Here is a 17,208-nt window from a genome sequence, read left to right as displayed (position 1 = left end):
TCTGCTTTGGCAGGTTTAACTTCAGTTTTCTCAGTTTTAACTTTCACGGTTTCCTTTTTGGTGACTTCTGGTTTGGTGGCTACCACTTTTACCGTTTCCTTTTTGGGGACTTCTGGCTTGGTGGGTACAACTTTTACAGTTTCAGTTTTGGTGACCTCTGGTTTGGCGGCAACCACTTTCACTGTTTCTGTTTTGGTGACTTCTGGCTTGGCAGCTACAACTTTTACAGTTTCTGTTTTGATGACCTCTGGTGTGGTGACTAAGACAGTCACAGTTTCCACAGTTTCCGTTTTGGTGACCACTGGTTTGCCAGCTACCACTTTCACAGTTTTGGTGACCTCTGGCTTGGCAGCTACGACTTTTATTGTTTCTGTTTTGGTGACCTCTGGTTTGACAGCTACCACCTTCACAGTCTCCGTTTTGGTGATCTCTGGTTTGGGAGCAACCACTTTTACAGTTTCAGTTTTCACAACCTCTGCCTTTGCTGGTGCAACTTTGACCTCCTTCTTCTCAGTTTTTACCACTTTGGCTTTTGCATCAGTCTTTTCTATTTTCTTTTCCACTTTAGTGACCTTGGTTTTTGCCTCTTTGACAACTTCGGTTAAGGCAGCTTTGGCAGCTTCAGCTTTTACAACTTTCTTTACAGCTGTGGTCTCTACTTTCACTTCAGCTTTAGCTGGTTTTGCCCCATTGCCATTGATTTTGCCATTGCCATTAAGTTTCTTGTCAGCCCCATTTTTATCAGTGGCAGGTTTACCATTACCATTGCCATTACCGTTGGCTTTGCCATTGGCTTTTTTCTCAACAACAGTCACTACTTTCTCCTCAACAACTGTAACCTTTTCTTCAGCCACTTTGGTTTTGCCATTTTCTTTTTTCTCAACAACGGCGGGAGCGTTGGTTGTTTTCCCATTTCCATTGCCATTGGCTTTGCCATTACCATTGCCATTGGCTTTCTTCTCCTCAGATCCCTTACCATTGCCATTAACTTTGGTTTCACCATTTTTGCCGTTGCCATTTACTTTCACCTCCCCATTGACTTTTTTCTCCTCTGCCCCTTTGCCGTTACCATTGGCTTTCTTCTCAGCTCCATTTCTGGGAGCTGCTGCTGTCGGTTTGATTTTTGACAGAAGGATATCAATGGCGGTGGGCTTGGCCTTGGGTGGTTTAGCTCCAGTAGGAGCTGCCTCTACTTTGGCTTGTTTGGTAGGTTTGGCCTGGGCTGCAGGTACTTTAGCTGTTTTAGTCACAACTGGCTTGGCCTTGTCTGCGGCAGGCTTTGATGGGGCAGGCTTGCCGAGGGCAGGCTTAGCTTTAGCTGGAGCAGGTTTGGGTTTGCTGGCCTCACCATTACTTGCCTTGCTACCCTATTACGTGTGTTGATTAGATGTGATATGGTTGTTGTTGTTTTATTTTGAATGGATGTGGGTGTTGTGAGATCGAAAGAGACAGTAAGAGACAGACAGACAGAGACAGACAAAAAAAGACCAGGGATGGGAGGGGTTGAAATCAAAGGGGATGGACAGATGGAGAGAGAAAGACAAAGGTTGATGTGTTGAGATACAATGAAGCTTGGATGACTGGTTGAGACTCCTCTGGCATTACTGGATATAGCCTCATAAAAAGGCAGACTTCACTTAGAAAAATCACACCCAAAGGGTGTTATAATGACACCTACATCAGCATGATAAATAATGTACAATTTTGTCAAACAACAAGGAAACTATTAGGGCCATTTTCTCCAGTAATGCCAACCTCCATATTAAAAAAGCAGCAACTTTGTGCTTATGGTTTGCAGGGGCACTGGGTGGAAGGGTCAAGTTCGGCTGGGGTTGGGGTGGCGGTGGGGCTGCTCAGGTAAAGCCAGTGCTACTAAATGTACTAGTCATGACAGGAAATCACACTGAGCCAACTGTGCAAAGAGAAGTAACATTAGAGCCAGACGGACATGCTACAGATCCTACAAGAGGTTCTACATGAGGTCACACAAAGCATGTCATAAGATGGAGTGAGATAGTTACATCTCATTGCCAGACACATGCATGACATGCTTTATATGAAAGTGCAGCAACTTACAGTATATTACCATTGGGAAGTGTCAAATATTAATAGAAAGATACTACAGTATTATGTACCAGTATAACTATGGTGCTATATTTATGTGTGCATAAATGTAGGAGTATTATACACTTAATTCCAGTGGATGAATAGTTTCTGTTGTTATGGCAGACACATGTGAAGAGACTACTAGATTCTATTCAAAACCGAAAGAAACATGAATACCGCATGCTGGTAGACACATACATAAACCTAAAAGAGACTTTACGCATTGCAAATATTCAAACACAGAAAGGACACAAGACACACAAAGATGCAGATGCATTCAGATCAAAAGACAGACAGGCAACCATACTACTACACATTCAGTGGTCTTAGACGGACAACACAAATATCAAGTCAGATAAATCATGTGCATAAATCTAAATCTAAATCACATACAAAGTCATGCAGATGGCATACACTCTGTCTGTCAATTAGACATGAGGACAAATCAGACATGCAAATCTATCTCTTAAGCAGTTGGTCAGACCCAGTGATTTAGGGGGCATATTTGTGTGTGAGTGTGTGTGTGTGTGTGTGTGTGTGTGTGTGTGTGTGTGTGTGTGTGTGTGTGTGTGTGTGTGTGTGTGTGTGAGTGTGTGTGTATGTGTGTGTGTGTGTGTGTGTTAGAAGTCTTTATGTCCACATGTAGTTGAGTGTGTGTACAGACCATTGTAGTGAACGACCCCCAGTGCCCCTGTATTTTCCACACTTTTCCACAGTTATACAAATACATACATACAAACAAACATACAAACATGTAAACAACAGATGACTGACAACAGGGAAAATGACATCCAGACAACGGAGAACACAACACCACTGACGGATGGTGCATACGATGTGCGGGGGCGGATGAGGACGACAAGGACACAAACGCGTCAAGTATAAAATGGACGGAGAGGAGAGAGAAGCTAAACTGACCGAGTGGACTAGAGAGACACTGAGTACTGTTGAGAAATGCTGAGACCGAAAGATACTGAGAAAACTGAGCACTAACAATATCATAGCCACACAACTTTAGGAAGATCAAACTTCAACGATCGCAGATCACAACAGCATTATCTCATTCATCTCTCTCTCCCCCCTCTCTCTCTCACTCCTCTCCTCCTTTGGTTCTTTCACTCCCTCTTTACCTGTTCGGCAGGGGCCCCCGTATAAGGGAAAGGGGAGGAGGAGGATGATGGGAAGGGGGTGCCGGTTGTTTCCTCGTAATAAAAGGGGTATTCATAGTCATCCCGCTCTTCATCAAAGTACTGAGGGAAACGGGGGGGGGGGGGGGGGGAGAAAGAGAGAGGAGCCAGTGGAATGCGTGAGAGAGGAGGAGAGTGAGCGGTTGAATGTAAAAGAGAAGGAGAGAAAAGAAAGAGGGGGATAAAACAGTAGACAGTTGAACATGGAGGAAAAACAAACAAAGCAGAGTTTGATCTATTCATAAAGGGCCGGTATGTCATGATGCATGGGTCCTCCACTGCATACACTGATGACAGACATGGCACCTTTGTGAATCAGTCACAAGCACAGTGATAGGTAAACACATTTGTTCATTTATGAGCACACCCAGAGACAAATAATAATATCCTCCCTTAGATAAGGAAACACCTCTATATTAGGAAAGGAAGACTAATTAAATGGGCTTTTATACTATGGGAAGTGATTTTAAGGTGACATGAAATACATGTGTTTTGTAATATCATAATATGAAGTGAAATATTGGATAATGCTCAAGGATGTACACTGAATAGTTTCCCCAAAGATGTAAAATAAAGCTTGGTGGTGAGGTGAGAACAGACCCTTGTGAAATCATCACAGCCCATCCGAGAGACAGAAGAGAGAGAGAGAGAGAGAGAGAGAGAGAGAGAGAGAGAGAGAGAGAGAGAGAGAGAGAGAGAGAGAGAGAGATGTCAGCCACATGTCTCTATGCATCTCTTCTCTCCTACTCTCAAGGGCTCTGCTGTTTTAAAAAAGATTGCTCATAAAATGAAACAAGAGAGAAAGACTGATACAAATTGTGTTTGATAGGACAGAGCTGAACTTTGATGAGCTCCAGATGACCAGGGTGAAGTCTTATGTGGGGGGTAGTGTAACTTAGCTTTCACCGTTATGTTAAGGGGAAAATTAAGGTACAATACCTTTGAGACAAACTTGTCTCAAAAGTCACAATGTCTATACCTGTTGTGGAATTAGTGTCACATTCTTTTGTCAAATGGAATTTTTCTTTATCTGACTAATGGCAACAGCATGTCCCTAGAGAGTCACAGTGAATATGTATGTATATGTAGCCTCAAAAGGAAAGGTGGAGGCACACAACTCTATACCGTATGCTTATCTAACCCTAGTGCAAAGTCAATGCCTTCCTCTCATATGTGTATTTAGTCACATGACCAACCTTCCTAGCCAGACAGTAGCTGTCTCTGTAAAGGATCAAACCCTGATCTCGTTCTGATCCCGATCCAGATCCATCTAGTCCTCACCAGATCACGGCCAAATCCGTTACAGAATCACCAGCTGTCTGGTTATCCAAAGTAAGAGCAGAATCCAAGAAGCCAATATTACACTCGAGACACATTTTAGTATTTTGTGTTTCAATGTTCTGGAGCGAACAAGCATTAAATGAATTCTACCAAGAGTCCTCAAAGGTGGTCTGTCACTGATCCTAAAGGATTCTTTGGTCCACTAAGGAGAAAGTATTACACTGAGTCCACTGGCATCGCAGAAAGCCTGCCAAACAAGCACTCACTGTGACTCCTGAAGGAAAGCGCTGGCCAGCCAGTCCTTCATAATTAAGTCTGTGCATTTTGTTTGTTTTTTTGGGAATGGAGAGCGTGGGGTGTGTATCCCAGGGTGTGGTGAGGCGCTACTCACGGGAGGGTTGGGGTCCTGGGACTGAATCCTGGGCAGAGGGGAGTCACAGTCGGGGCTGTAGTGCTCGCAGAAGTCATAAGCGGCCTGAGGGTTGGATGCAATCAGCAGCTGCTGAATATCACCCTGCAAGAGAGGACAACGGAGAAGAAATTAATACTGATAGATAGATAGATACTTTATTGATCCCCAGGGGAAATTCAAGGTCTCAGTAGCATACAGACAACACACACACATTCACTAACACACTACACTACACACACACACACTCTACACTACACTACACACTACGCTTAATATGAGAGCAGTTATCTCATTTAGAAATGATACAGTTTAAAGGTTGTGGGTGGTATAAAGGTGTGTCTATGAGACTTGAGTTGCTGTGGATTCCACAGTTATAAGGCAAATGATGGCGGTTGTAGCAGGACTATTTGTGGATGGAAAATGAAGTGTGCAGTATTGCATTGGTTATATGTTACTGTAGATTATACAGCTGAGTTCATACACAGAAATACCCATTCCAGCTGAGAGTGCAGACATTTTTCAAACCCTTTCATCAACGTGGACCACCACTATCCCACAAACCCAGTGACCATGACCTCAGTCTGACCTGGAACACCTCATCCATCAGGCGAGAACCGAACACGGTGATGCCCTTGGTGTCAATCGTGGGGTTGTTGCTACGGGGCAGGGACTTGGTCATGCGCTTCTTACAGTCCAAGAGCAGGGTGACGTTCTTCTTCTGCACGGAGATGGCAATGCGGTGCCACCTGCAGTTGGGGAGGAGGTACAACATAATGGTGTCAACGTGGAAAAGGAACACACACCTGGAGCCTGGGAGGATGTGTGTGTCTGTGTGTGTGTGTGTGTGTGTGTGTGTGTGTGTGTGTGTGGCGGGAGAGAAAGAGAGAGAGAGAGAGAGAGAGAGAGAGAGAGAGAGAGAGAGAGAGAGAGAGAGAGAGAGAGAGAGAGTGTGTGTGAGTGGCTACGGTTCCATATACTTGCGTGTGTGTGGTGGGTTTAAATGACACAGGGATCACTCACACAAGTGCACATAAACTCCAAGTTCCATCATGAATACATAATATTGTGTTCATGAGAAAGGGAAAAGTTTGAATTCTTTAGAATCATGAACACTCACTCTGGACACTCTGGAGTAAAAAGCAGTTACAACACAGTAGCACAATAGCACAGTTCAAAATATGTATTGGCAAGATTCAGAGCAATAGTTAGGTTGGTGTAAATGTCCAGACTGTAATAAAAAAAGATAAGTACTAACAATGTAATACATTGTACCTTGGAACTGAAGCCATTTATGTAATAGATATGAATGCAAGTCTTATGAAATGGCCAGCTGTGTAATAAAGTGACCTTATTGGTAGGCTATCAAAGTGTTGCCGTGGTTTGTCATATTACAGTCTGAACTGTTACAGTGGGGACAGTAAGGTGAGTGAGGGGATCGGGCAGGGGGGCAGGGGGGGTTACTGACTTGCCGTCGGCCAAGTTGACACCCCGGAAGAGCGGGTAGTCCTCTGGGGCAGGCTTGCGGTGCTGGTCTTCGTACAGGAAGACGGGCGAGCGCCCCAGCTCAACGCCCAGCTGCTGCACGCCCTGCTCGCTGTAGATGGACAGCAGGAAGGCCTGCAGGCCGGCCTTGGCCTTCACCAGGGTCATGATGGAGAAGTTCTCTGGGAAACGACCTGTTGTGCACAAACACAGGAGAGAGAGGGAGAGAGGGAGGGAGGGAGAGAGGGAGGGAGGGGGGGTGAGACAGAGAGGGGAGGGAGGGAGAGCCAGGGCCAGAGGAATGTGCAGAGTGTGGGAGTGAAAGATGAAGAACAGAGGATGAATGTGGGAAGGAGAGAGGAAGAGGAAATGCAAAGAGGAGAATTAGGATGGATAGAACAGAAAAAGGAAACAGTAAAAGGGGAGTGGAACAGAGTTGTTGCCACAAAATGAATGAATGAAGAAATAATGGAAACCCAGGATTTAGACAAAAGTGGAAATAACAGGAGAGAAAAAGAAAGGGAACAAAGAGAAAAAGATCATTTGCATGGTATGGATCATCAAACACCATCAGTATACTGTATTTTAAATCCTCAAAGGTATCACCTCACAGGTGTGAGAAGTGAGATCTGAAGCACAGACTAAACCAGTTGGCTAAATGTGTAGCTCTTGGGTTCCTTTATGTAACCATATATGGTGTAGTTATACCCTCAATGCAAAGATTTTTATGTTCAACATGTCTTGGCTTTCGCACAGCGCACTTGTTCTTGAACTTGTAAATTATATGGTGAGAATTCAAAGCATTTTCAGCAACATCACAGTCTCACCATAGGCTCTCAAGATAATTGCAGCAGAGAAAAGAAATATGGAGCCACCATAAAACCAACAAGACCGAAACAACTACAAAACCAAATCATGAAAAAAAGGGAAGGGAAAAAAACATTTCTGTGTGTTTTTAGGAAAAACTCGCTTAGAATAGCAGACACCACTGACTGTATACATCAAAACAACAAATGCAAAGTAAATCAATGAATATTTGTCATGCATCTTCTTTGATTAAGTGAGGCATGACGTTACGCTAAGAGGCCAGGTATGGTACCTGAGAAGAGCTGGCTGGTGGGGACGGAGATCTGGGCCTTCTTGTTGATGCGGTAGGCATGGTCAGCGGTGCCAGCACGACGGGACGTGCAGAAGCCCGGAACCTTCTGCACCCCCTCGGGGAGAGAGGGCAGCTGCAGCACCCGCAACACATCCACTGGATCTGTGGGAGACAGACGGCAAGGGAGGGAGAGAGGTAGCAAGAGAGTGACAGAGAGAAAGAGGGGAAAAGGTGGTGAAGAGGTGGAGAGGGGAGGAAGAAAAAAAATAATGGTTAGAGATATCTTCAAATAAGAACAAAAAAGTTTTATATCTCACAACACAATAACATATTTGACAGCACTCTTCTTTTCAAGTCCAGATGTTTATGACTGTGAATTAGCATTTTCACCCTAAAATAACTAAGCGACATGGTGCTGGGCTGGTGATAGTAACAGTCAATGTGGCTCACAAGCTTTGTGTTCATGCTCCCAGAGTGCTTTTGTGGAATTTTTCAAGGAAATTCACTAGAATGTGACAAAATTAGAAACAACATTCCAGATCCCCCTCACATTTTTGTCAATTGTAAAATAGCTGTAAAGCTCTCCACATCTATTCTGTAGCTTCATCTGTTTAAGCACACCAGATCCACCAGTCCTCAACTTTGAAGTGGTTCTGTCTTCAGCCTTTGGTTGCCGTTTGGCTGACGTCACCAAAACTGAGGGAAGACTAAATAACTGCAGTGGAGTAACACAAGTTATTTTTGTGGGTTACGGTGTCTTGCCTCAAACTGGTTAACAAAATGTAATGGCAATAAATCGACTTGAAGCTAAATTATGTAGTTATGTAAAGGGTTTTTGAGCCACCGCAAATAGACTACAACGGTTACTTTTTAATTTAGTGGTCAAGAGTTTCTTCTGTGGCCTTGCCAGCTTCCTGGCCGCATTCGCAGAAACAGATGTCATCTCTAATTTGGTTTGGTAAGTCATCCAAGTGCATTGTACAGTGTACAAATGCCAAGGGGAGGTAATATGGGTCTGTCGAGCGCTGAAGTCCAGTACTCTCATGTTGAAACATTTCCCAAGTTGGAGCCATAGATACTGATTGTAAGTTAGCACATAGAGTAAATAGTCTCAGAAGACTGTTGTGCTAATACAGCACATCGCCATGGACTATTGCTATCAAGATGAGAGAGAGAAAGAAAGGGGGGGGTAAAAAACATAAGGAGAGGAGGAAATCCCAATGGAAAACTTAAATTCAACAAGCCATTGAAATCCACACACAGGAACGTGAACAGAGAGAGAGAGAGAGAGAGAGAGAGAGAGAGAGAGAGAGAGAGAGAGAAAGAAGCAGTGGTGGAGATGGCAGCTACTGTATCAGATTGCCAAGCAGAAAGAAAACACACAATGCGAGCCTCTGTTTAAAAAGCCACAGTCACACACACACACACACGTGCACGTATGCATGCCCGCAGGCGCACACACACGGATATACACAGCTGCTCCCACAGTCTCCCTGTCCAGAGGAGGCCCCAAAAATATGTTGACAAAAACACCACCTCAGGTTACACACACAAAAACACACTCTCTCTCTCTCTCTCACACACACACACACACCTACACACACACACACACACACACACACACACACACACACACACACACACACACACACACACACACACACACACACATCTCAACACCCATACGCACTGGCATGTATATTTCAGAGGTTCAAAAAATTGGAATGGACACGGCAGGAAGGGCGTATGAATGGAGCGAGGGAGAGAGGCCCCCGTGCGCTTTCCTCTGCTGCCACCCTGCTAAGTACTCACACATGCCCCGGGACCACCCCACTGCCCAGCAGGCTTGCGGCGACACGGGGGGGACCTCTGGTAACCGCAGATGAGGAACAGATACTATCTCTCAGGCCCCCGGCAGCTTCAGTCATCATTAGTTGGCAACAGCCGCTCGTTCAGGGTCCATTTCCTCGGTTTTAACCATCATCTCATACAGTAAAGTGTTTGTTTTTGGACAATCGGACATGCAGAGAACTCCTGGCTTAAGATCACATGTATAATGAATAGGGTGGGTATCATTTAGAATATTTAAGTTTTCTGTGTTTTTCTAACGAATAAATAAGCCAAATGTGTAATGTAAGACTGCACTGTGTAGAGAGCATTGGTGAGAGAAGAGCTACAACTGTGACCTGCCATGTTTGACCACTAGAGGGGGACAATATTAAAAGTACTATGCTGATTAAAGTGTAAAGAGTGAAGATGGATTGTTCAATCAGCTTTCCCTTCCTTGGCTAACACATTCATTTAGCTTGTGTTAATCCTGGAGAAGGCGTTCCACGTTGGAGAATGCATAAAATGCAAATCCTAGCAAACACAAACCACAGGCTAAATAAACATAAGAAACATCAGTGCAATGATCTGTATGTGTAAATACGGTGTGTGTGTGTGGGGGCGGGGGGGGGGGGGGGGGGGGGTTATCTGTGTGTATGTGTATGTGTGACCTGAACCTCACACCACTGGATACTGGGCACCCTGAAAAAGAAATGCCCGAACAAACAAAAAGCTTCAGCTCAAACGTGCAAAAAGCACACTAGGCGACAGCAAACACAAACACAAACAAATGCCCTTTGAGTGGCCTAAGCGCACATACAAACACACACATACACACACACAAGACAACAGAAGCACAGAAACGCTCAGATCACCACTGGGAATGATCAGGCTTCTCTCACACAGACCTGGTGGAACTCTGAGGCATCAGTATGTTTGCTAGCCGCCGTAATCACCAAACAGTGAACAAGGAAGAGATGTTCCTGCGGATGCCACCCCAGCACACCCCCCCCCCCACCCCTCCTCCCCCTTCCCCTCTCGCCGACCCCTGCACTCCTCTCGCTCGCAGTCTCTCACTTTTCCTCCCTTCATACTTGTGCGCCGGTGTCAAATACCAGAGAGATACACCATCTGACACCTTGACCTCTACACTTTCACCTTTCCACTGGCACAAAGGTGCTACTGTGTGTGTGTGTGTGTGTGTGTGTGTGTGTGTGTGTGTGTGTGTGTGTGTGTGTGTGTGTGTGTGTGTGTGTGAGAGAGAGAGAGACAGAGACAGAGAGAGGCAGACAGATAGAGAGAGAGAGAGAGAGAGAGAGAGAGAGAGAGAGAGAGCAGTGAAAAGAGAAGAGCAAAAAAGACAGAACTAGCAATAGATGAAAGCGCTGGAAGCCAAAGGCCACAAAACAACACAAGATGACAGTAAACAATGAAAAAGTGGGAAGAGGAAGATGAAGAGCAGAGTGGGTTTGAGAAGACAAGAGCAGACAGCCAGAGTCTGTGCCCTTCATCTCCTCCCCTCTCTGCGTGTCGCTCTCCACAGACAACCGCAGTAGTTAGGCGTGTATGCACAGCTACGAGCAGAGTCTATAATTTGCATCATCATCCTCTATATTTATGATGTATGTATAATGCTCTACATTTGCACATAGAATAGCTATCATAACCTCAACAACTATAATGACAGGGTATTAAAAACTCTGGATTAAAAAAAACATTTAATATGAAAGCAATGCACATCTTGTTACTGTGACAAGGTTTACCAGATGTCTGCATTCTTTTCCAGGATCCAAGAACAAGTGCACAAAGTCAAAAGGTTAATTCATTCATGATTTCTAAAAAGAATTAAACTAATCACATCTCCCTCTGAGTCCTTTAACATCCTTAATGGTTGATGGAAATATCTGGCATATATACCCACTCTGCCAGCAGTATGCCATAATCCCTACCCATATTCTCTCTGCCAAGAAGAGTGCCCACATATGCCCTACATGTGGTTGGGCATGACTCAATCTGGCCAGCCTGGGAGGCCAAACTCTCGCTGCGAGGGTGGGTGCACCAACCACAGTAGCCTCTAAAGGAGCACTGCCCACTGCAAAAAGATATAAAGCTTAAATGGTGCCCCCTCGACTACATTTTAGACTGTATACAGAGTTCTGTAAATACACCAAGTAAACGTCCTGCGGCTTATGCGCTACACTGGAGAACCAGCCCCGGGCGTCAGGCCTTAACAATCTCTCTAGTCTTCACCTGACCCACTGGAACAGCTGTCACATATATATAAATATCTCTAGTCCAAATACATTAAAAGTGTTGGTAGCTAAGTCAAGCAGTAATAAACAAAACCTTCTTCTAAAGGTATTTAAAGGCTATAGTGAATACCTTTGGGGCTACATATTGCAGAAACACTATTTAGGTGCTCTAGAAAAATGAAGGGTTCTCTTGTTAGGACAAACCAAAGAGTCTTGTTCTCTGAGTAAAAAATCATAGTGCCTCTCCATAAGTGCCTCTCAGATACTAAGTACAGGCTTGAGGTTTTATGACTTCACATTACCTGTGACTGATTGGACTCAATTTACAAAGAAACAGGGTGAAATTAAAACATGATTTATGTTTGTCTGAATGGTGGCAAGGAATCCTCAGAAAATGAGAGGAATGGTGTGAAGTGAAGACCAAAGAAAAGAAGGGTGTAGTTATCATTGCCTTTGAGAAAAGCCCATTAAGAGTAGAGGAAAATCCCCTGATGTGAAATTACCCATACCTTCGTAGAGAAGTACCTTAAATCCCAAAATGGGATGACACTGGCATGAACATGCTCAAGTGATTTCATGCACACATACATGCACTATTATGACAGAGGGGCAATGAGTGAGGGGCCCCCTAACTCAACATAATTCTGCCCAGAAAGTGCCATTTAAATTTAACTCTGTCTGGATTCCAAAGAGCAGGGTGTCTAGGAGATGCTGGTGTATAAAAATACAATGTAAATACACTGACCGAAAAGCAATCATGCTCTTTTTCCACAAAATTTGGATCCAAAATGAACTTCTATTTATGCAGAATACTTCAGCGGCGTACTGTATTACACAAATTCCTTGACTGCATGCAGCAGCCATGCATTGAGTCTGGGGAAGACATCCACTGATCTATTTCAATGCATTGGGATGCCACTAACTCCCAGTTCCACTTCCTGCTGCCACCTAAATAAGCATCTTCTGGCAGGAGCCTGGGAGTAGTGGACATGGTCAAGGGCAGACACTGCCAGCAGTTACCCCTCCATACTGAAAACCAGTCCAGTGGCCAGTGCAATTACCTCAAACCTCTTTGAGAACGCAGCCTCAAAAGGCTAAAGCCAAAGTTTTGTTCACAGCAGGGGCGAGTGTCATGACACTTTTCCCCACAAAGTGGCGCTATTGAGGCCTTCTGAAATCTTTCTGCAGATATTGCAACCTCAGCCACCAATGGATGGGTATTTCATGTTTTTAGTGTTGTTGCGATTTTGTGGAGACGGCCATGACAGCACAGAGTTGAGTGCTTGTGTGACATTCAAATTGGAATGAGGACCTCTGCACCAGCCATGTAAGAGCAGTTGTGTGCTGTGATGTGGACAGAACAGAGAGGATAAGCAATCACACACCTGAGTTTACCTGAGACAAAAACACACCTGGGTTTACCTGAGAGAGTGATTAGATATGGCTTTAAACAGCAGTGAGGAGTTCTGGTCTAGATATTTATATAAAGACATGCAAAACCTTGCAAACACCACCAACAGCCCCATTGGGCACTGATAAAAGGCTTGCTACCATATCCATAATAGCTGGTGGGAATGATACCATCAAAATGAATTTGAGGATGGTGAACTAAAACTATCAAAACTAGACTGACAAAAGCAAACGTCAAAAACTGTTACAAAGTGTTTCATAGTGATGCTTCAACTACTGGCAGAGAGGAAATGAGAAACGGAGGGAGTGAGAGCGGAAAGGGGCCTACTGTACTTCTATATGACTGCAAGAATGAACAAAAGGACAAGTTGAAAGACCAGTGGCAGTGGCAGTGAGTGGACATCATGAGATGAAAATGGAAGTAGCCTAATCGCAGGTGACACGCTGAGGAGGACGAGAGGCACAGTGACACCCCTCACGTGCACACCCGCAGTCGAGTATCCCGGGCATTTCCTCCCCACACAGTGCCTCCATTCACGGCCCACTACCGAGGGAGCAGGGGAAAGAAGGGGTAAGGGAGCGGGAGAGGAGGGAGTGGGTATGTTTTGCTTAGGGCACGCCAGACAGGCTGTTCTTTGAGAGCAATTGCTTTGAAATGAGGTTAAGGAACATCCATGTTAAACAAATATCCTCCACCTACATTCTTCCATCACAAAAACATGCTTTCATTTTTATTCCAACCACACTCGCTTCTCCTTTGTCATTTCATAAAATTAGAATACTGGTTCTGTGTGGACTTCATGGAAGTGAATGGACTGTTCAACTATAGACTGCAGAATCACTGCAGTCTTGCTCCTCAGGTGAGTGCGAGGGGGCAGGTTGAGTGGACGCGCCTGCATGAACAAACGCACTTTCTCAACCAAAACGCCCAGTAGAGAACGCAGGATGAGGGGGCGTGTGGGAGGGGGGTATTTGCTGCTCGGGGAGAGAAATGTTTCAAATAGTGAAATGCAGCTCGATATTCGACTCCAGTCACATCTGCGGGCTTGATGCGTTGCTTTTCAAGCTAAGGTGTCAAACCCACACACACAGGGGGTACATTCAGCGGCCTGAGGCACTAGCTGAAAAAAATCCCCTCAGGTCTCCACACGCGCATTTGCACAAACATAACTGTACAGAACGCGCACACAGCGACACACTGACGCATTCACTGCCCGTCTCTCTCCCTGGGACCCGCTCTCACAGAAGCTCACCGCTGTATAATAACCTATTCATAGACGCGAAAATATTCAGACTTCCTCCAAAATACACACGGGAGTCAGACGAGGGAGAGCGCAATCGCTCTTGCAATCTGAAATTGGACCTTGAGCCAAGGAACACACAACGGAACGCACAAATTGCTAGAAAAACCCGCACGCTAACCGCCAACAGCTAAACACACAGAAGCCACCCCAGGTCGCCTTAATATATTCATAAAGACCTATTGATTCTGAAATAACAACAGAAAATACCAATATTACATTGTTCGACATTGTCCAATGGCTTTGTGGTAATAATGTCATCAAAACTGAACTTTAATTTTAGATGATGTTATCGCATCCTGAAAATGGGAAGAGAATAAAAACTACTTCTGAGACCATGTAGTGCTGTAGTATTCCGTTGCTGGTGTTGGATAAGACATCTAATCACTAAAACCACTTAAACAATACGCAACCAAAGAGAAATATGTACATTTAGGGAAAATACAATACTATCCCGCGGACAGTGTGTGAAATGCAAAACAAAGACTATTCCAGCCAATTTTCAAGAAAAAAAACATACACAGAAAAAGATGTCCCTATGACATTGATCACCTGCTCAATTATTCACTTTGAAAAGGATCGGCACAGGCATTTGCATAACAAATAGATAGGCAAACTGGGAGTAGAGTATTAGATAACCAGTTCAGAAATCATAAAGTGGTTAAAGCTTTTCCGTGGACACCGTCTCAACCTGTGTTCCGTGAATCCACTTTTTGTCTGTAAAGGGCAGGAGGCTGGTGGGCGCTAAATCTCAACAACACTGATGCCAACTCACTATGGGCAAGCCTGGTAAAAACCTTGGCAGTAAAATGCACCGTCCTACCCTATGGCCCCGTCTGGGATAACACATCAGTGCTGCGTAACGGCGCCATAGCACACCGTCAGATTAGATCCAGTAAAATGTAAAAATGGATTTTTACACAAAAAAAAACACAGTAGCACAAACGCCAAACCATTTTAAAGACCATACAATAAAGTGTAGCTGTCACAAATCGTGTGAAGGCAGCCCGTAGATATACTGACATCTGTCAAGGAAGCACTTTATCAACATTAATCACTTAAAATGCCACTCAGAACTTTGCCCTGAATGCTACAAAGAAAGCTCGCAAAGTGAAAGTTTAGATCTCGTCTAACAAGCTCTCTTTGAGATTAGCGCACCTGTGTGCGTAAAAGCGCAGCAACCGCATACTTTTACTGACGCATAAGAGCAACGTTATCACAACAAAATTTAAACATAACATAAGTATATACAAATAGCAGGAATTGCATGCAATTTCAAGTACCAAAACAAGTATAGCGATCTTACCTGCTTGTGCCAAAGGCGTTTGGAACAGGGCGAGAGCCAGAGTCACCAAGGCGAACGAGAGATCCATGCGCCACGGTCTCCGCTTCTTCCGAAACAGGCATTCTCCAATATCCATAGTGAAGGGTTTCTGACGGATTGCTTGTACTACAAGGCAGGACAGGTTTGAATTAGAGATGCCTTCTCTCACAGAAAGTCAGCCCAACCGACTGAACTTTCTGTGAGGCGAAAATGAAAATGGCACGCCTTAAGAGATGCCTTGGACCTCACACCCACCTTGTCTTGAATAAGTTACCTATCTACCTATCCTATGTACAAAAACTTAAATAGAAATAGGGATTCGGGAAATAAATATTTTGTTTTTTACTTGATTCCCTAATGCTAAAGCCCCATTGAGTCAGCAGAGTTGATATGAGTGCCGAAAGTGGAGAGAGCAGAGAGAGACTTGAAATCACTCTCTCTCCCTTTCTCTCTCTTTCGCTCTCCCCCTTCCAACTTTCTCCCACGAAAAGTGAGGGAGCGTGTGTGTGTGTGGAGAGAGAGAGAGTGAATGAGAGTCACAGTGGAGAGAGAGGGAGGGAGAGCTGTGCATGAATACGCCCGGTACACGTAGGCTACGTGTGCAAATGAGCTAAAGGTGCGGACAAAGATACAGAAAGGGGGCTTTATGGAAAGTTATCAAACGGTGACCTTAGCGACCCTGGCATGCACATACGTTACTCACTGGATTACTTTCAGTGACTTTTGTTTTACATCTCGGAGCCTGAAAAGACCCTATTTTACTTGTACTGAAAGCATTTTTGTTTGAATCACTGTCTGTCATACCTATTGGAAATGATCCTACTTCCAATTCATGTCTTTCTCCCTGGCTCAGATGACAAGCCAACTCTGGACTTTTTGCTTCGAGCGATTATCTGTCTATAATCACTATCTCTGTCCGTATTTATCTCCGATAACACAGTTGGACCTTATGGGACCGATGGGTCCGAGGAATTCTGAAAGAATGTAGCGCAGCCAATCAGGTGAAAGAATGCATTCTCCGTTACCCATAGCGTGAAACCACGCCCATTTACAGACCTCTCAACTGACTTTGCTTCGCTCACTGCGTTTCCTGATTGGCCAATCCCACGTAGCGTAAAAGTCAGGTGCAACTTGGAAGGTAAACAAAGGATTTCCCATTTTTATTCGAAAGAGAGAATTTCTCTTGAAATGTGAAATTATGTGCGTAATGCCAATAACTGTGAAAATCATCTTTTAAGAACCAGTGGAATGTCCTCATTCCTGTGATATGTAATTACTGCAGCCCTGATAGAAAAAGCCATAGCTGACATATCCTGCTGAATAAGGTTGCACCGAAAGTTGTCAAAATGTAAAAAGTAATTTGCACACCATCACCCTCACAAACTTACAAAGCAAGGTCACAACTTCTCATTTAATAGTGTTAACCCAGTTAGTTGAGATATGCTTAGTTGTTTCAATTAAGCAAGAATTAAAGGAATTAAAGGTGGGTAGATCCTATGCTGGTGCATTATATATTTTACTGCAAAT

General features: G+C 44.3%; 1 protein-coding gene across 1 annotated transcript in view; it reads right to left on the bottom strand.

Moving 5' to 3' along the window:
• The window catches only part of col11a2 (collagen, type XI, alpha 2), a 42,373-nt gene extending 26,205 nt beyond the window's left edge, over positions 1-16,168 (bottom strand). The window contains exons 1-6 of the mRNA XM_076302061.1: positions 15,664-16,168; positions 7,568-7,729; positions 6,452-6,662; positions 5,573-5,732; positions 4,966-5,088; positions 3,237-3,356 (exon numbers count right to left, since the gene is read on the bottom strand). Of these exons, the coding sequence (XP_076158176.1) occupies positions 3,237-3,356; positions 4,966-5,088; positions 5,573-5,732; positions 6,452-6,662; positions 7,568-7,729; positions 15,664-15,778 (891 nt within the window). The 5' untranslated portion in view covers positions 15,779-16,168. The remainder of the gene's footprint in view (positions 1-3,236; positions 3,357-4,965; positions 5,089-5,572; positions 5,733-6,451; positions 6,663-7,567; positions 7,730-15,663) is intronic.
• Between the last annotated feature and the right edge of the window lie 1,040 nt (positions 16,169-17,208).

This window comes from Alosa pseudoharengus, unplaced genomic scaffold (genome assembly GCF_046254945.1).
Source record: "Alosa pseudoharengus isolate Yale_2024_CS ecotype anadromous, Long Island Sound unplaced genomic scaffold, YU_APseudo_1.1 YU_APseudo_1.1_scf_23, whole genome shotgun sequence".
Taxonomy (NCBI): domain Eukaryota; kingdom Metazoa; phylum Chordata; class Actinopteri; order Clupeiformes; family Clupeidae; genus Alosa; species Alosa pseudoharengus.
This window is presented reverse-complemented; position numbering and strand designations above follow the sequence as displayed.